Source organism: Jaculus jaculus, chromosome 14 (assembly GCF_020740685.1).
Source record: "Jaculus jaculus isolate mJacJac1 chromosome 14, mJacJac1.mat.Y.cur, whole genome shotgun sequence".
NCBI classification, from domain to species: domain Eukaryota; kingdom Metazoa; phylum Chordata; class Mammalia; order Rodentia; family Dipodidae; genus Jaculus; species Jaculus jaculus.
The window spans coordinates 17,235,692-17,256,775 of NC_059115.1; the positions used below are offsets into that span (position 1 = coordinate 17,235,692).

The following is a 21,084-nucleotide window of genomic DNA, read 5'->3' on the forward strand; positions in this document are numbered from 1 at the left end:
AGTAGGTTAGACCATAAGTTGCTTGGACAGGTATTGGTCATTTTCCTCCATTCGCCCATGTAGCACCTTCTGGCACTAGACGAATTAAGTGTCTGGGAACTGACTCTCTTCCAGCTTCCAGCCATGTCACTCCATGTTATGTGCCAATAGTATATGGTGTCTTCAGCAATAGGGTCTTACCACAAACCTTTGGTGGGTCATCAAGTACTCTGACATAAATTTGTCATTCTTTTAGGAAACATAGTAGGTCTCTCTGATCAAAAGCTCAGTGGGGATGATAACAACCTGCTGGTACTGGGAGTTACAGGTCAGTGCCCATGAAGAGAAGGAAGAAAAAGATAATTACTATAAAAGAGAAGAGAAGAGAATAGAACAGAAGAGAAGAGAAGAGGAGAGAGAGAGAGAGAGAAAGAGAGAGGTATGCAATAGAAGATTAAATCAGTCTTCATCGAACACTCTTCAGGGTCTTGTGACTCAGGTGTTTCCTCTAAGGGCCTGGTGAAGGCTCAACCACTTGGGCTGTCTTTTAGGATGTAGAATTTTATGGTACCACTGCCGTTTGGGTCCAGTTTTGTGTTCTCTACCCCTTCTTTACCCTCCCCTCCTTGCCAGCCCACCATATTGTCTAATGCTGGAGATGCTTGCTAGGTATGTCAGCATCTTGGGTAGATTCAGGTCAGGAGCTGTAGATGAGTGAGTTTATGCAGTGTTTATCTTTCTGTGATTGGGTAAGTTCACTGAGAATGATCTGTTCCACTTTTGACCATTTTTCTTCAAATTTCATTGTGTCATTTTCCCCTCCTGCTGTGTAGAATTCCACCATGTAGTTATACCACATCTTAGTTATCCATTTGTCTGATGATGGACATCTGGGTTGATTCTAGCTCTTAGCTATTACGAATTGAGCCACTATAAACATGGTTGAGCAAATCTCTCTGGACTGAGGCTTGAAAGTTTTAGGGTACATGCCCAGTAAGGGAATAACTGGGTCTATTGGTAACTCTATATTCAGCTTTTTTAGGAGTCTCCATATTGCTTTCTAAAGTGGTTATACCATCTTCACCAACAGTAGATGAGGGTTCCTATTTCTCCACATCCTTGCCAGAATTTATTTTCATTTGATTTTTTTTTAATGTTTGCTATCCTTACTGAGGTAAGGTGGAATCTCATAGTTTTAATGTGCCTTTCCCTGATGACTAGGTATGTTGAACACTTTCTTAAGTGTGTGTTTAGCCATTTGTATTTCTTCATCTGAGAACTGCCTGTCCAGTTCTTTGCTCCATTTTGTGAGTGGGTTTTTTGACTTTTTATTGTTTAGGGTTTTGAGTTCTTTTTAGATTCTAGAAATTAGGCCTCTGTCAGTTGGATATTCAGCAAATATTTTCTCCCATTCTGTGGGTAATTTATTGGCTGTGCTTATTGTATGTTTGTGAAGAAACTTTTTGGCTTCATGAGATCCCATTAGTTGAGTGATTGTTTAAGATCTTGTGCTACTTGGGTTTTGTTCAGGAAGTCTTTTCCCATTCCTATATCATGGGAAATTCCTCCTATTTTTTCTTCTAGTTTCTTCTAGTAGTAATAATTTCCAGTCTCATATTGAGATATTTGATCCATTTAGACTTGATTGTTGTGCATAGTGAGATGTGTGGATCACATTTCATTTTCCTGAATATTGTTATCCTGTTTGCCCAGCACCATTTGTTGAAGATGCTGTCTTTTTTCCAGCCCATATTGTTAGGGCCTTTGTCAAATATCAAGTAGCTGTAGTTCGTTAACCCAAAGTCTGGGTCCTTGATTCTATTCCATTGGTCTATACTCCTGTTTTTATGCCAGTAATATGCTGTTTTTATTACTATGGCTTTGTAATATAGCTTTAGATCAGGTATGGTGATGCCTCAAGAAGTGTTTCTTTTGCTGAGGATATGCTTGGACATCTGAGGTCTTCTGCCTTTCCATATGAATTTTTTTTTTTTTTTTTTTAGCAAGCTGGCAAACTTGTAATTCCTTTGTTGTTATTGTTGTTTTTAATTTCATTTTTATTTATTTATTTGAGAGCAACAGACACAGAGAGAAAGACAGATAGAGGGAGAGAGAGAGAATGGGCGCGCCAGGGCTTCCAGCCTGTGCAAACGAACTCCAGACGCGTGCGCCCCCTTCTGCATCTGGCTAACGTGGGACCTGGGGAGCCGAGCCTCGAACCGGGGTCCTTAGGCTTCACAGGCAAGCACTTAACCGCTAAGCCATCTCTCCAGCCCTCCATATGAATTTTGAGATCATTTTTTCTATCTCTGTGAAGAACAATGTTGGGATTTTGATTGGGATTGTATTAAATCTGTATATTGCCTTTGGTAGGATTGCCATATTCACAATGTTAATTCTACCTATCCAGGAGCATGGGAGGTCTTTCCATTTTCTGAAGTCCTCCTCAATTACTTTTTTGAGCATTTTAATGTTTTGTATAGATCTTTCATGTCCTTGGTTAATCTTATTCCAAGGTATTTTCTTGTTGTTGTTATTGATAATGGGACAATGTCACTTATTTCTTTCTCTGTATCTTTTTCATTTGCATATAGAAAGGCTAGTCATTTTTGTGCATTGATTTTGTATCCTGCTACTTTGCTAAAGGAGTTAGTCACCTTTAAGAGTTTTGGGATGGAGGCTCTCGGGTCTCTTATGTATAGAATCATGTCGTCTTTGAATAGAACTAACTTAACTTCTTCCTTTCCAATTTGTATCCCTTTATTTCTTTCTCCTGTCTTATTGCTTGAGCTAGGACTTCCAGTACTACATTGCGGAGCAGAGGTGAGAGTGGGCTCTCCTATCTTGCTCCTGATCTCAATGGGAATTCCTTCAGTCTTTCTCCATTAAGTATTATTTGAGCTTTAGGAGCTTTATATATAGCCTTTATTATGTTAACATATAAACCGACCATGCCAACTCTCCAATGTTTTGATTATGAAGTGATGTTGTATTTTGTCAAAGGCCTTTTCTGCATCTATCAAAATGATAATGTGTTTTTTTGTTTTTGTGTTTAACTTTGTTTATGTGGTATATTACATTGACAGATTTCCATATGTTGAACCACCCCTGTGTTCCTCAGATGAATCCCACTTTATCAAGGTGCATAATGCTTTTGATGTGTTGTTGGATTCAGTTTGCAAGGATTTTGTTCAGGATCTTTGCTTCTAAGTTCATCAGGAAATAGGCCTGTAGTTTTCTTTTCTTGTGGCATCTCTGTCCGGTTTTGGAATTAGGGTGATACTAGCTCCATAGAAGGAGTTGGGTAGCTTTCCCTGTTCTCCAATTGTGTGGCACAGTTTGAGAAAGATTGTTTTCAGTTCTTCCATGAAGGTTGATAGAATTCAGCTGAGAAACCATCTGGTCCTGAACTGTTCTTTCTGGGGATATTTTTTATTACCTTTTCAATCTTAATGAGTGAGATAGGTTTGTTTAGGAGATTCATCTGCTCTGAGTTTAGCTTTGGTAGATGGCATGTGTCCAGGAATTTATCCATTTCCTCCATATTATCCAGTTTTGTGGAGTAGAGGTTTTTGAAATAAGTCCTAATGGTTCTCCAAATTTCACTTATTTCTGTTGTAATCTCTCCTTTTTCATTTCTAATTTTGTTAATTTTAGGTATCTCTCTCACTTTTTTTTTTTTTTTGGCTTGGTTAAATTGGCCAGGGGTTTGTCATTGTTGTTTAATTTTTCAAAGAACCAGCTCCTTGTTTCATCAATTTTCTAGTTTCCAATTCATTAATTTCTTCTCTGATCTTAATTATTTCTTTCTGTCTAGAGCTTTGTGGGTTGGATTCTTCTTGCTTTTCCAGTGCCTTTAGGTGGATGGTTAGGTTATTGATTTGGGATCTCTCTGTCTTTGTTATAAAGGCATTTAGTGCTATGAATTTTCCTCAGAAGACCACCTTCATTGTGTCCCATAAGTTTTGGTATGATGTGTTCTCATTGTCATTTGTTTTTAGAAATTTCACAATTTCATTTTTTATTTTGTCCACAATTCATTTATTGTTTAAAAGTGTGCTGTTCAGTTTCCAGGAGCTGATGGGATTCTTGGTGGGTCTTTTGTTGTTAATTTCTAGCAATATAGCATTGTGATATGATATCATGCAGGGAATTATGTCAATCTCCCTAAATATATGGAGGCAGGCTTTGTGCAGGTCTTGCCTGGTTTTGATCACAGCCATGTGGGCGTCAATCTCTGTTAATATAAGTGGGGTACCACCAATGGAGGTGTGGAGCCATTCCACAACTCCTTGGGGTTGGTATAGCACTCCCATGATAGTTGGGCAAGAGTTAAATAACATAAACTGAATTGGCTTGTCTGGTGAGTACTGGGCAAGTGCCTTATCAGAAAATGTTTTTAATCTTGGTTAATGCTTGTTTTGCCTCTGGGTTTAGGAGGCATGGGGAGGATGGGTCTTTGTCACCTTTTAACACATCAAATAAGGGTTATAAATCACTGGTGGGGGTAGAAAACCATGGTCGGAGCCAATTGAGGTATCCCAGAAAGCTCTGAATTGAGGCCAATGTAAGCTTCTGGGGAAAGGAGACTGTTGGTTTAAGAGGCCAAGCAGAGGTGAGATAGAGTTCTGTCCCCAGGAAAGCTATATAATATTGGACTTTGTTTGGGGCAATTTTGAAGCCTGCCTCAATGAGGGAAGGTATTAATTGATCCCTTAGCTCTGCTGGTAAGGTGGAGGAGTCTTTCCATACGAGGATGTCATCCATATAATGATAGATATTAAGTCTCTGATCTAAATGTTGCTTTAATGCCATAGCAAGTGCTTCTTGGAATATAGTAGCACTATCAGCCATACCTTGGGGCAGAACCATCCACTCAAGCATTTGGCAGGTCCTGCATTATTGATAGAGGGTACCAAGAACACAAAGTGTCAGTCTGGGGGAGGGGGAAGGAGGATAGAAGGAAAAAGTCCACAAATCAATTACAAGGATGGGGGTGTTGGATGGAATGGCTGACACAAAGGGCAGCCCTCTCTGAGGGGTGCCCCAAATGAGCATGACTTTATTGATGGCCCCAAGATCTTGTAGTAACTTCCAACCTCCTGAGCCCTTTTAGATTACAAACACAGGCGTGTTCCATGAGCTCTGGGAGGGGCAAATGTGATTAAGTTGGAATTGTTCTGTTGCTAACTGATTTAGGATTTCAAGTTTCTCCCTTGGCAGAGGTCACTGTTCAACTCAGGTTGGCTCATCAGAGAGATATTCTAGGCAGGGAGTTTCATGCTTAACAGTGGCTATTAGGATTGGGGGTGACATCGGTGAAGGTATCTCTCATAGTCTTCTATCTCAATGCATTCTCCTATATTACTGGCAATAACTACATCTAGGGCCTCTAGTATGTCTCTCCCTCGCAGATTAGTTGTTACACCTGCCACTAGGGGTCATATGACACCTGTTCCATCTGGTCCTTCCACTTAAAGGCCTCTTTGGTAACATATGCTTGTGTAGGATTATCTACCCCCATTAATTGGGGCCCAGGAATTAATTCCCAGTGTTGGGGAACTTCAGATCGCTTTAGGATTTAAAAAAAAAAACAACTTTTATTTATTTGTTTGACAGAGAAAGTGAGAGAATGGGCATGCCAGGCCCTACAGCCACTGCGAATGAACTCCAGAAGTGTGTGCCCCCTTGTGCATCTGGCTAACATGGGTCCTGGGGACTCAAACCTGGGTCCTTTGGCTTTGCAGGCAAATGCCTTAACTGCTAAGCTATCCCTCCAGCCCCTAGGATTGTTTTATCTGCCCCAGTATCAATTAGACATTTGAAAAATTTTCCTCCAACCTCTAAGGCTAGCCTTGGGTGGGCCCCCTCTAGGATGCTTGTTACCTATTGTATATTATGCATTTTCCCTCTTATTGGCAGAGCTGAGGGTTGCCCCTTTTGGAGTTTAAAGGCTCTAGATGCTTGCCATCTTTGTCATAAGCACAGCAGCAGTCGTTTTTTATATGATACCCTTTGTAACATCTAGGGCAAATTGTTTTTGGAAGGGGGGCACCTTTAGCAGCCCGATGTCCAGGGAATTCCCCTCTCCAATGTCCTTCTCTGCAATAGAAGCATTTGTCTCTGGGTTGTCTCTAGGCTGCTGTACCAGAGAGGTGGCCTTATATGAGGCAGTCCCAGTATCCTGAGTGGCAACTATCCATTTATCATAATGCTCATCCTTGAGGCTTTGGCAAATTAGCCTACATTCTGAAGTCATACCTTCCCAAATAATGCTTTTGAGAAGGAAGTTCCTGGCCATTGGGTTGTGGATTTTTTGTCTCTAAATTGGTCTTGCCCTTAATATAAAGTTAGAGAGGGTCTCCTCTGGCTTCTGACAAAGGGACAGTAAGAAAAGGGGTATTATCCTGGGTGCTGGAGGGGGTGGGAGGTTATTCTATCACATGCCTGGTGGGTGCAGAGGAGAACTTGGTCATAGAACTCTGAGGGCTATTGGGCCTGTTGAAGACCTGAGGAGAAATCACCCTTCCAAATAATTCATCAAATCCCTAGGGAATGTTCTATTGATTTTGGTTTCTTTTTATTTGTTGGAGGCATTCGTCTCTGTTCTGGGCTTCCCACTGAAGGAACAGAGGACTAGTCATGAGAACCAGCAGATATCATACCAGTCCTGGGGGGTATTAGTGGAGCCCTGTAGGTGAGAGCTTAATTCCACTAACTTTCAGGAGAGGCCTTAATCCAAGAACCTATGATTTCTTTTGCTGAGAGGCAATGTTGCCCACGATAGAAAAGGAGTAGAAATGCCAACACCAGGGGGAAATATTCCTGAGGTTTTTGAGACTCCCCAATGGTCTGTACACAAGCTTGTCCACAAGTTTAAGAGACTGGTGACCTGCCCTATAGGATTTTAAGAGGGTGATGTGTTACTGGCTTTTTGTATTGGAAAGAAATAGAAGATTTTTTCCAAAGCCCAATGGGCTGTTGGGGTCCAGGCAGAGGATGAGACTGGCCTTTAGTCAGTACTGAAGAGTGGCCTTGGCCAAGAGACATTAGTTGCCAGTTCATCATGTCCAGTTCCTCACTATGGTGTGAGCTGAAAATAAAGGAGGTGTGGTGGTTTGATTCAGGTGTCCCCCATAAACTTAGGTGTTCTGAATGTTAGGTTCCCAGCTCATGGAGATTTGGGAATTAACACTTCCTGGAGGCAGTGTATGGTTGGGGGTGGGCTTATGGGTGTTATAGCCAGTTTCCTCTTGCTGGTGTTTGGCACACTGTCCTGTTGTTATTATCCACCTGATGTTGGCCAGGGGGTTATTTATACCCTCTGTTCATGCCATCATTTTCCTGGCCATCAGGAGCTCCCCTCTCTAGCCTGTAAGCCAAAATGAACCTCTTTTTCCCATAAGCTGCTCTTGGTTGGGTAATTTCTACCAGCAAACCTGACTGCAACAGGAGGAAAAAGAGAAACATGCCAGCCCTCAAAAATGTGGAGGCAAGGCCATATGGGCTGATATCTTCCAGTCCCTCTGGGAGAGCACTGACCTATCCTGATGTGTCTCAGAGGATCCCTGTTCTGGCACCGGCTATGGGTCCCTGGATCCTCAGGGCTATGGTTCCCCAAAGGCTTACAGGCAACCATGGAGAGCAGGGTCTTTAGCCACTATGAGTGTGATGAAAGAACCACTTTTGGGAGGAATTCTCAGTGAACAGCTCATTTTATTTTTCAGGGAAATGGGATTATAAGCAGTTGAGAAAGGGAAGAGAGTTCCTAAGGGGATTGATGGGTTCAAAGGTTGCTTGCCTATGCCTAGGGACATTCATTCCAGCACGTAGGGAGAGAGTCAGTTGGTCTACACAGTGGCGGGGAAGAGGGTCGTAGGGGGATTGGTTGTCTGAATGCCTCTGGCTGATGAGGAGTTTCCTAGGCAACTGGCCAAAGGTTACAGGGCAAAGCCTAAGTTCAGGTGTGCCAGGCTTAGAGAAGGAGCTGCCTCCTGTAGCCCAGGGGTCCTTAGATGTGACTGGCAGCTTAGGCCTATCTCTTGAAGGCTCCAGCTCTACAGAAAATACTTGAAGGAATTCTTCACACTGAAGAGAAAGCAAAACATACATAGGAGGAAATAGGCAAAAATAAACCACACTCAACAGTTAAAACAAGCTAGTAAAGAAAAAACTGGATGCACTACCAAATAAGAAGAATGATGAGAATAAATATATACCTTTAAATAATAACTCTTAATATCAGTGGCCTCAGTGCCCCAATCAAAAGACACAGGCTTGCAGACTGGATTAAAAGGCAAGATCCTAACATTTGTTGCCTCCAAAAAACTCATCTCTCAATAAAATATAGAGACTGTCTTAGGGTGAAAGAACAGAAAACAGTATTTAAAGCAAATGGGCCTAAGAAACAAGCAGATGTTGCCATCCTAATATCTGACAGGATAGACTTCAAACCAACATTAATGAGGAAAAGTAAATAAGGTCATTTTATACTGATTTAAAGAAAACTCCAACAGGAGGTCATTACAATCCTAAACATATATGCACCTAACATGGAGCTCCCATTTTCATCCAAAAATCACTACTAGACTTAATGTCACAGATAACATGAAAAACAATTGTAGTGGGCGACTTCAATCCCACACTCTCATCAGTTGGGTCATCCTGGCAAAAAATAAACAGAGACACATCTGGGTTAAATGATGTTATGGAACAAATGGACCTAACAGATAGCTATAGAATATTCCATCCAAATGCTGCAGAATATACATTTTTCTGTGCAGCACATGGAACATTGTCAAAAATACCATATATTAGGACACAAAGAAAATCTCAACAAATACAGGAAAATTAAAACAATCCCTTGTACTCTATATGACCACAATGGGATTCAACTGCAAATCAGCAACAAGAAATGTTGCTGGATTCTCTCCCTCCCCCCAAATAGCCCCTAGGGGTGGGGGTAAGAAGGCACAGAGTCAATGACACAGACTCCAGAAGTCAGATGAGAAGCTGAAAGCAGACTCATTTATTGAGGAAAACAGGCATCTCTCTATATACCCCTTTCCCCACTTCTCATTGGTCCTTTCGTTGTTTGGCATTGTGTTGTCCCTTTTTCATTGGCTCATTTTCTGGGTCAGTGGTGTCTGGGTGTTTAGGCAGGGTTTAGGTTGGTGCGCAGGGGAAGTAGCAGACACACGTGCTGTAATCTCAGGGCCTCGTCCCAGGGCCCCCTGGCTATGTTTTTCCTACATATCCACCCTTTTTAAATTTCTTTTGGCATTCCAGCTGGAGTTTGAGCCCAATGCTCTGGTTTTATTACTCCCACTTCAGAGAGCAACCAGCATGATGGAGCATGTCTGTCTTAGGCTGTCCTCTTCAAGGTTAAGCCTTACCCATCATTGGCACATGAATTTTTAATTCATGTCCTGTCTTAGGTTGACCCAGCCCAAGAGGACATTACCTGTCTTTGACTACCAGCCCTGGAAAGATGACCACTCTGGGAGACATGCTGGGGTGTTTGGGAGGGCAGTTTATATAGAGGCTGTGACCCAGGCCTGAATGATGTCATAAGGTGGACCATGATTAGGATGTTCAAGAGCCATGAGTATCTGCAGTGTATAATTATTGATGGTGCATTGGTGGGCACATGCTGTAGGAGACACTTAAGGAGAATAGTTAGAAGCAAAATAACCCTGCCCGTAATAGCATATGTAACAATCCAGAAGGGGTCAAATAGTCTTTTAATATTATTTCAGATCTTTTGAATGAAGGAGTCATCAAATGACAGTACTTCAACATGTGTCTGATTAAGGGATTGTATTTCATATGTTAGTTGGAAAGTGTAATTTAGGAACTGTTGTGACCATGAGCTCTTAATATAATTAGCCAGTTCATGGCACCTCTGGGTAATATTATTGACAGGAAAGGGGGTCAGACAAAAGGATGAGAACCATGGATCACAATTGTATCTGGCTAGAGAGTTTTAAGTATTGATCTCCTCCCCCATTCGGTCAATTTGTTGTTGCAAGTTTGGTATAACCTCATGGAGGTGAGCATTGATTAGATTTTGGGTTTGCAGGGCTTTGGATGTGGTGTCAACTATAGTATTTAAAGCCTTTGCTGTAGCGGCAGTTTGAGTTTCAGCTACAGCTGTTGTGGAGGCACCAGCCAGGGTGGTTAGAATAGCACTAATAATGGCTGTGGTGATACCGAAATCCCTTCTAAAGTGAGTGTGTTTCATTAAGTGTACCTCATGAAAGTGTTTAGAATTTTCCACTGGGACCCATACATGTGCAGCGAAGAGACAAGAAGTGTGTTGGACCCGAGTGTCTTGTGCTTAGTGGGGGACTTCTGTGGTTCATTAGGCCATGGCCCTCTGCCCATACGGAGTCTCCAGTCCAGTAGGGCCAGTCAGGTGATTACTCTGGGGTTCTGTCTCCTGGGGGATCAGTTCTTATGTGGAGACACTGGGAGAACTGAGCATGAAGAATGTACCTCCCTAAAGTTCAGATGGACAAATATGGAGAGAAGAACAAAGAGAGGCCACCTTACTCAGCTTTGAGGGGCAAAGAACACTGAACACAAAAGGGACCAACCTTCTCAGAAAACACCAAGTAGGGGCTGGCCACAGGAGAGGAAGGGTGTCCGTGAGGTTGCCAGTGGGAGAAAATGAAAGTACAGCCAGCAAAAGGGAGTAAAAATCAGAACCCAAGACACGAGGTCAGAAAGTGTGCCAGCACAGGTAAGGAGCACCACATTGGGTCCCAGCTATTACTGGATCCCCCCCAAACAGCCCTTGAGGGTGGGGATAAGAAGGCACAGAGTCAGTGACACAGACTCTGGGAGTCAGGTGAGAAGCTGAAAGCAGACTCTTTTTTTGAGGAAAATAGACATCTCTATATACCCCTTCACCATTTCCCATTGTTCCTTTTGTATACTCCTTCCCCACTTCCCATTGGTCCTTTCATTGTTTGGCATTGCATTGTCCCTTTTTCACTGGCTTGTTTCCTGCGTTAGTGGTGTCCAGGTGTTTAGACAGGGTTTAGGTTGGCTCACTGGGAAGTAGCAGTCTGCATGTGGTATAACCTCAGGGCCTTTTCCCAGCGCACCCCCCCGGCTATGCTTCTGCTACAGAGAAAAACTACAGATCATGCAGAAATTCATGGAGACTAAACAGTACACTATTGAATGATGTATGGGTCATTGAAGAAATCAAAAAGAAAATCAATAAAAACCATAGAATCAAATGATGATGATAATACAACATACCAAAACCTTTGGGACAAAATGAAAGCAGTCCTAAGAGGGAATTTTAGAGCTCTAAGTGCCTATATTAAGAAATTAGAAAGTTCACAAGTAAACAATTTAATGCTTCACCTTAACTCCTTGTAAAAAGAAGAACATGGCAAACCAAAAAAATCAGTATATGTTAAGAAATAATAAAAATTAGGGTAGAAATTAATGAAACAGAAACAAAAAAAATTGCAAATAATCAATGAAACAAAGAGTTGGTTCTTTGAAAGGATAAACAAGATTGATAAACCCTTAGCAAATATGCCCAGAAGAAAAACAGAAGAGACAAAAAATAAAATTAGAGATGAAAAAGGCACCATTACAATAGATACTAAAGAAATTCAGAAAATTATAAGGACATACTTTAAGAATATATATGCCTCTAAGTTTGAAAATCTGAAAGAAATGGATGATTTCCTTGATTCATATGACCTACCAAAATTAATCAAGATAAGATAAACCATTTAAATAGATCTATAACAAGTACAGAGATCCAAGCAGTCATAAAAAGATGTGGTACATCTACACAATGGAGTTCTATTCAGTGACAAAGAAAACTGAAATTATGAAATTTTCAGAGAAATGGATAGATCTGGAAAGGATTATACTAAGTGAGGTAACCCAGGCCCAGAAAGCCAAATGTCACATGTTCTTTCTTATGTGGATCCTAGCTACAAATGTAGAGACTTGTGTGTGATCTGGAACCAAAATTCAGTAGGAGAGGCCCATAAGCTAGAAAAAGGTTATAAGGGAGGGGGGAGAGGGGAGGACTTAAGGGGATGGTATTGTACATATGCAAGTAGGGTAACAGATTACAGAGAGGGGAAAGCTCTAACCTAGGTCAGGGGAATTGATTGTATAAAACAAAGGTGTGTGTGTGGGATCAAAATTCAAGATGTTCTGAACAAGACATATGAAAATCTACTTTCTTAAATAATGGCATATCCAGAAGCCATAGATTGTGACTAGAAAATTTTCAGTGCCAGGGACGAGATACCTTCCAGAGAATTGTTGGCCAGGGAGGTCCCTGTTGCCTCCAAAACACTATAGGCTATTGCCAAGGCCCTTGGTTACCTGTGAGAAAAATATGGTAAGACCGTATTGCTGAAGACTTCACATGACTGAGCAGCAAAGTCACTGAGAAATCTAGCTGGTGTTGAGCAGAAAACCTTCTCCCTGTAGAACATCCAACTGAAAGCTGGAAAAAGATGCACTGTATGCAGTCTTATGGGAGACAGAAATCATCAGCATTGAAAACAGTGGACACTGGAAACCTCAAGTTTGGCCAGACAGGCCAAATGACCAAATGAGTGCAATAGTGGCATGTCTGTCCTAAGGGAAACCAACTGCTCTCTATTTGGACTGAAGGCCTGCTTATGGGAGGGAATATATACCTGTTACCGAAAACCTAATCAAAAGCCTATGGCATGGGAGGTCATGAGCCTTAGGGGTATAAAGCCTGCTCTTGTCTGGATAAATGTATATATTACTCTCACCAAAGTGCCCTGAAATCACTACATTTAATGATCATACTCATTTATTAATGCTGCTCTTAGTTCTGGTTAGAGAAGCTTCTTTTTTCAGATGGCAATGACCACTGAGATGACCCAAAAGGCAACATAGTGCTGAGAAGAAGGTATGGAGGAGTGTCCAGCACTGAAATATCTCACACCCTCCAAGGCTCAGGGTCCATTGCAGAAGTGGTGGCAGAAAGAATGTAAGAGCCAAAGGAAGGGTACCACTCCTTACATACAACTGTCTGGGCATAACTTGGCCTCAATATCCTAGACTTTGCAGTGCCTAGCAATACCTACACAAGACCCTCATAATAGGAGACCAAATTCAAAGAGAGACTAATGGAGAGAAGGAGGGGATATGATGGAGAGTAGAGTTATGAAGGGGAAAGTGGGGGAGGGGAGAGGTGGGAAATACCATGGTTTGTTGTCTGTTAAGTATAGAAGTTGTAAATAAAAAATACATACATACATACACACACACACACACACACACACACACACACACACACATATATATATATGTCTCCCAGCTAAAAATAGCCCAGGCCCAGATGGATTTAATGGTAAATTTTACCAGACCTTCATGGAAGAAATAACACCACTGCTTCTTAAACTTCTCCATAAGATAGAAAATAAGGGAGTTCTGTTGAACTTCTAGAAAGCCAGCATTGGGCTGGAGAGATGGCTTAGTTAAGCGCTTGCCTGTGAAGCCTATGGACCCTGGTTCGAGGTTCGATTCTCCAGGACCCATGTTAGCCAGATGCATAAAGGGGCGCACATGTCTGGAGTTCGTTTGCAGTGGCTAGAAGCCCTGGCGTGCCCATTCTCTCTCTCTCTCTCTCTCTCTCTCTCTCTCTCTCTCTGTCTCTGTCTCTGTCTCTTCTCTCTCTGTCACTCTCAAATAAATAAATAAAAATGAACAACAACAACAACAAAAAATAGAAAGCCAGCACCACCCTCATACCAAAACCAGACAAAGGCAGAACAGAAAAAGAATATTACAGACCAATATCCTTCATGGACATAGATGCAAAAATTCTGAACAAAATATTGGTAAACAGAATACAAGAATATATCAGGAAAGTTATTCACCACAACAAAGTTGGCTTTATCCCAGGGATGTAGAGATGGTTCAATGTATGTAAATCAATAAATGTAATACATCATATAAATGGTCTGAAGAACAAAAATTACAAGATAATTTCAATGGATGCAGAGAAGACATTTGACAAAGTCCAATATCCCTTCATGGTAAAAGTATTACAGAAACTGGGAATAGAAGGAACATATCTCAACCTAATAAAAGCTATTTATGACAAACTTATAGCCAACATAATACTAAATGGGGAAAACTTGAAACTTTTCCAGTAAATTCAGGAACAAAACAAGGGTGTCCACTGTCCCCACTTTTATTTAATGTAGTACTGGAAGTCTTAGTTATAGTATAGCAATAAGGCAAGAAACACTCATAAAAGGGTTACCAATTGGAAGAGAAGAGATCAAATTATCATTATTTGCAGAAGATATGATTCTATACATAAAGGACCCTAAAGACTCTACTAGCAAACTGTTAGTGCTGATAAACACTTTTAGCAATGTAGCAGGATACAAAATAAATACACAGAAATCAGTAGCTTTCCTGTATACTAACAATAAATATGCAAAGAATGAAATCAGGGAATCTCTCCCATTCACAATTGCCTCCAAAAAAATAAAGTAAGCCGGACATGGTGGCACATGCCTTTAATCCAAGAACTTGGGAGGCAGAGTAGGAGGGTCGCTGTGAGTTTGACACCACCCTGAGACTACATAGTGAAGTCCAGGTCAGCCTGGACTAGAGCAAGACCCTAACTTGAAAAAAAAAAAAAGTACCTTGGAATAAACTTATCCAAGGTATTGAAGGATCTCTACAATGAGAACTTTAAAACTCAAGTGAGAAATTGCAGAAGACACCAGGAAATGGATTGATCACATGTTCTTGGATTGGAAGAATCAATATTGTGAAATGTCTATTTTACAAAATCAATCTACACATTTAATGCAATCCCCATTAAAATTCCCATGGAAGTCTTCACAGGAATAAAAAAAAGTCCTAAAATTCACTTGGAATTACAAAATAACTTCAAATAGCCAAAACAATTTTGAGCAACCAAAATAAGGCTGGTAATATTACCATACCCGATTTTAAGCTATATTACAAAGTCATAGTAACAAAACCAGCATAGTAATGACACAAAGACAGACATGTAGATCAGTGGAACAGAATAGTGGACCAAGATGTTAATCCAGGCAGCTACAGCCATCTGATTTTTGACAAAAATGCCCAAACTATTCTTTGAAGAAAAGAAAGACTCTTCAACAAAGTGGTGCTGGAAAAACTGGATATCTATATTTAGAAGAATGAAAATATATCCTTGTCTTTATCCATGCACAAGAATCAAATCCAAGTTCATCAGCGGCCTTAATATAAGACCTGAAACTCTGAAATTGTTAGAGGAATAGGTAGGGGAAACCCTTCAACATATTGGTATAGGTAATGACTTTCTCATTATAACCCCAATTGCTCAGGAAATAAAACCACTGATCAACCACTGGGATCTCATTAAATAACAAAGCTTTTGTATAGCAAAGTACACTATGAATAGAGCAAAGAGACAACCTACAGAATGGGAGAAAATCTTTGCCAGCTATTCATCTGACAGAAGATTAATATCCAGAATATACAAAGAACTCAAAAAACAGAACAATAAGAAATCAAACAACCAAATTAAAATATAGGCTATGGAACTAAATAGAAAGTTTTCAAAAGAAGATATACAGATGGCATATAAACATCTAAAAAAGTGTTGTATATCCTTAGCCATCAGGGAAATGCAAATTAAAACTACTGTGGGATTTCATCTCACTCCTGTAAGAATGGCTACTGTCAAGAAAACAAACGACAATAAATGTTGGCAAGGATGAAGAAAAAGGAGAATCCTTCTACACTGTTCATGGGAATGCAATCTGTTACAGCCATTGTGGAAATCAGTGTGGAGGTTGTTGAGACAGCTGAAAATTGACTTACCATATGATCCAGCTATAGCACTCCTAGGCATATATCCTAATGATCCTTCTCACTATTTTACAGATACTTGCACAACCATGTTTATTGCTGCTCTTTTCACAATAGCTAGGAAATGGAACCAGCTTAGATGTCCCTCCAAAGATGAATGGATAATCAAATGTGGCAAATTTACACAATAGAGTTTGATTCAGTGGCAAAGAAAAGGGAAATTATGAAATTTCCAGGAAATAGATGGATCTGGAAATGATTACACTAAGTGAGGTAACCCAGGCCCAAATAGGCAAACATAGTATGCTCTGTGCATATGTGGATCCTAACTACAAATGTATAGACTTGTGTGTGAACTGGAACCAAAAATTGGTAGCAGAGGCCAGTAAGCTAGAAAAAGTCTATAAGGGAGGGAGGAGAGGGAAGGAATTAAGGGGATGGTAAATAGAAGAACAGATTACAGGGAGGGGGGCATGGTCTAAGCGAGGTCACAGGAAGAGATTGTGTAAAAGAAGGTCAGTGGGGGGATGGTCAATCAAAATTCAAGATATTCTGAATAAGACATATGAATAGCTACTTTCTTGCATAATGGCACATCCAGAAGCCATAGATTGATACTAGAAAAATTTCAGTGCCAGGGATGGGATACCTTCCAGTGAGTTGTTGGCCAGGGAGGTCTCTGCTGCCTCCAAAACATTACGGGCTATTGCCAAGGCCCTTGGTTTCCCTTGAGAAAGATATTGTAAGACCCTATTGCTGAAGACTTCACATGACTGAGCAGCGAATTCACTGAGATGTCAAGCTGGTGCTGAGCAGAAAACCTTCTCCCTGTAGAAGATCCAACTGAAAGCTGGAAAAAGATGCACTGTATGCAGTCTTATGGGAGACAGAAATCATCAGCAGTGAAAACAGTGGACACTGGAAACCTCGTTTGGCCAGACAGGCCAAATGACCAAACGAGTGCAATAATGGCATGTCTGTCCTGGGGGAAACCAACTGCTCTCTATTTGGACTGAAGGCCTGCTTTATGGGAGGGAATATATATCTGTTACTGAAAACCTAATCAAAAGCCTATGGCATGGGAGGTCATGAGCCTTAGGGTTATAAAGCCTTGTCTTGTCTGGATAAATGCATATATAACGCTCACTAAATTGTCGTGAAAGCAATACACTTAATGTTCATATTCATATATTAATGCTCTCACTTCTGGTTAGAGAAGCTTCTCTTTTTAGATGATGATGACCACTGGGATGCCCCAAAAGGCAACGTAATATTGAGAAGAAGGGACAGAGGAGTGCCAAGCACTGAAACATCTCATACCCTTCAAGGCTCAGGGTCCATTGCAGAAGAGGTGGTAGAAAGAAGGTAAGAGCCAAAGGAAAGGTACCTCTCCTTACATGCAACTGTCAGGACAGAAATTGGCAATGATATCCATGACCTCACAGTGCCTAGGTATATTTACACAGGATCCTCACAATAGGAGGAAAAGATGATGACATCAAATTAAAAGAGAGATAAATGGAGAGAGGGAGGGGATATAATGGAGCACAGAGTGATGAAGGGGAAAGTGAGGGAGGGGTGGGAAGTATCATGGCTTATTGTCTGTAACTATCGAAGTTGTCATGAAACTGTATATGTAAATATTATACATAGTCCTCCTTTATCTGCCAAAACATAAAAAGAAAACAACAACAGCTGAATATTCTAGGAGATTATGCTGTTCAATTTCATTGATATGATAATTGGTTCTTTGATGGGTTGCTTCCAGATCAAGGATTTTTTTTTTTTTTAATGAGGGTCTTATTGATTGTTGTGTTTTCATTATGGGAATGAATTCCTATTGAGTTTTCTATGATTTCATTGAAGGCTTCCATTGCAGGACTAGGCATCCTTGGTGGAGCTTTCTCAGTTTTCTGACTTTTCTGGTATTTTTGCATTATTGTCCACACATTTTAGGAAGACTATTTTATTGAGGAGGAAGCACATTTTTGTCCTTTGGCTTGTGCACCCTCTGACTCGGGTGAACAGGGATGTTGGTACCCAATAGCCAGTCAGGATACCAGAGCAAAATGCCTGATTCCACAGCTCACACAGGGACCGGGCCTCCCCAAGCAAGGCACTCTGGGACCTAGCAGGACCAGGGAACTAGAAGGAGCCAGGAAATAGGATCTGGCCTACTTACTCTGTGCCACCCCTCAGAGTGGCCCAGGGAACTGGGAGGAACCAGGAAGGAGGAGTCTGCCCTATTCACTCCAGACTGCCTACTCACTCCACACTGCGGAGCCCTGCCATACACAGTCCATGCAGGGAACCTAAACCAGTGAGGTCTGGCAGGGAAACAGGGATCTGGCCTACTAATTTTACACCACCACACCTGCCTGCCCACACACTGTGCATGCAGGCAACTCAGACCAGGGAAGCAGGAGGAGCCTGGAAAGAGGGTTTTGGCCTACTTACTCCAGACCACCACACCAGCCTGCACAGTGTCCATGCATGTAACCCCTTCTCTTGTGTTTCCTAAGTGTTTTTTAGTGGTGGTGGTGTGTGTGTGTGTTCACAACAGGGTCTCTTGACTCTGCAAATGGAATTCTAGTCCTCAGTATCAGTTTTGCCTGTGCCTCAGGCTTTATATTCATGGCCAGAGAATTTCACTGGGCAGCAAGCTTTGCAAGCAAGGGTCACTGACTGGTGAGCTAACTGTTCTGTTCCTGTTGAAAAGATGCATGTAAAGGAGTGTTTGCCTCCTGAAAGCTCATGAACAATGCTGGAGATACGGCTTAGCAATCTCTTGCCTGCAAAGTCAAACAACCCAGGTTTGATTCCCCAAGACCCATGTAAGGCAAATGTACAAGATGGCGCCTGCATCTGGAATTCATTTGTAGTGACTGAAGGCCCTGGAGTGCCCATTCTTTCTCTCTGCCCCCTCTCTCTTTCATTCTCTCCTCTCTCAAAATTAATGAATAAAAATAAAAAATAAATGACATAAATATAAAAAATTATAAATGAAAACTTACATTAAAAATTTAAATTTCCGAATGAAGGTCTATGCTGAATCACAAAAACAAATTATGCTAAAGAACTCACCATGAAAAGAACAAGAGAATAGAACAAAAACCACAATGAGAAAATGCTTGCTGGTAAGTTTTCTCAAGTATACACATTATGGTGTAAATAAAAGACTGACACTTTCAAGTGAAATAACATTTGTGTATGCTCATATGAGTATTTTTCTCATGAAACTTTTACCACAGGGAGATTAAAATAACTTGTCCCTCTCCCCAAATATGGCAGACATGACAGAGCAAAGCACAGCTGCACCAAAACTAGTTTGACAAAGCAATGAGTTTATTGTGGTTACTTACACTTCAGGGCGAGGGGCTGCTTACAGGAAAGTGGATGACTGGAAGCAGGTGCATCACCAAAAAGCCCATATTAACCTGAGTGAAAACTCAGGTAAGCTATACAACAATATTTTTCTCAAGAATAATAAGTAAAATTTCCCCTCATGATATGCAGAGACATTTATCGTACCAATAACTGGACTAACGCCACAATGCACGACCCATTTACATCAACAAGGAGGGGCCACTGGGAGGGGGTAGGTCATGGATGACCCTAAACAATGGTACCAAACTGTCTGTATTTGCTGAAAAGAAAACTAAAAAATTAAATTAAAAAAAAAATAAGTAAATTTTAAGGACAGAAGTATGAAAAATTTAATATTCAATATATTTAAACCAATTTCTAAAATGGTAAGATAAATATGCAATAATATGCATTCTTATTATTATATTGTTAATACTATAATGTCAACAATGATGTACAGCACCATTGTTTTGTCATTCCTATTTCAAAATGCAAAAATTGCATATCAGCATAAAACTAATATCATTCAAGGAATTTGAACACTTGGAGATATTTAATGCTGACATGCAAACATAATAACCTGACAAGTGTGCATCCTGGTATAAATATTTCTTTGTCATGTCTGATGTCAGTTCTGTTTAGTGTCCTAAGAGTGAGTAGAGTTAAATAGAATACGAGACATTTACGCCACCATAAAAGTTAAAAGTTGTTCTGATGACTAGGGGGATTTACCATCTTTTAACCACCTAAAACAGAGTCTATATGATCTGGAGTCATGACTCAGAAGCAGAAAGGGGCTGACTGTCGGGAAACATCCAGCAAGCACTACTGCCATGTTCTGCAGGAATAAGCTTGGACTGTAAACTAGAGTGAACCAAAGTTGGAAGACACAAGAAAGCGTGTAAAAGAAGACAAATGTGCTCACCAGGAGAAGGACAGTTTTAGTAGCTCTGGACTCAGGGGAGGGTCTGGGGCAGACAGTTGTCCTGAGCACGTGCTGCATTCTCTGCTTATGTCTATACAGGAGGAGGACGATGGAGCTGCTGGCCCACAGCATGATGCCCATGCACAGCATGTCAGACATTGGCATCAACACTATAAACAGTATTCTAGCAGTGCTTTCAAGACGAGCAGAAGAACAATATCCATAATCTTTCAGGCCAGTCATATTTTTGGTGCCTTGATTTCCACTTAGGCTCTTCAGAATATGTATATTTCCAATGAGGTGCAGGATCCAGCTGAGATACATGAAAAAGTCAAAGCAATTTTGAGTTTTGTTTTTAAATTCTGCCCACATGTAGCTTCTGGCCCTAATGCCAATGGCCTGGAAGATGCTCAAGAGGCAGGTGCTGCAGAGTGACATACCTCTACCTACTCTGTGGAAATAGAAAATTAGTTTGCACCCCAAATCTTCAAGGAAATCTTGCAACCCAAATGCTGCCAATGTCTGGGGAACTCCTCTACACAGAAGAGTTAAGAAGTTGGCTACATTCAAATGCTGTAGAATCACATCTGTGCTCTTCAAACTGTATCCTGTGAAGTAAAGTATCAGATAATGGTAGAGGAGAAAGGAATTTCCCAGAATGCCAGCCACAGTCTGTGATAACAAGATGATCCCTGCAACTACATCACTGGCTTCCATCCTGTTCACTCCTGCTGTGGGAGCCTTGGGGTGTAGCAGAGGAAAAAGAGATATGGGTTGCGTGTACAATGTCACCTGAAACCCATCATTCTTCACTCAACATATGACTCCCCAGAAATATTTACTTATGATCATCTTTTGTTAACAACAATGCCAGTTGTATTGTAAATTAGGAGAGCTCATGCAATGTATGAATTTCTGCTTATTATGGTATACAACACATAGTTTCT

General features: G+C 41.0%; 1 protein-coding gene across 1 annotated transcript; it reads right to left on the reverse strand.

Annotated features, from left to right (window-relative positions):
- Positions 1–19,930: 19,930 nt before the first annotated feature.
- LOC101598653 (vomeronasal type-1 receptor 4-like) lies at positions 19,931–20,854 on the reverse strand. Its single transcript, XM_012951950.2, has one exon. It carries the CDS (start codon positions 20,852–20,854, stop codon positions 19,931–19,933), a length of 924 nt encoding a protein of 307 aa, XP_012807404.2.
- Between the last annotated feature and the right edge of the window lie 230 nt (positions 20,855–21,084).

Bases quoted from the DNA above. Each gene is read 5' to 3' on its own strand.
- LOC101598653 (XM_012951950.2), bottom strand. From the start codon at position 20,854: ATGGAAGCCAGTGATGTAGTTGCAGGGATCATCTTGTTATCACAGACT.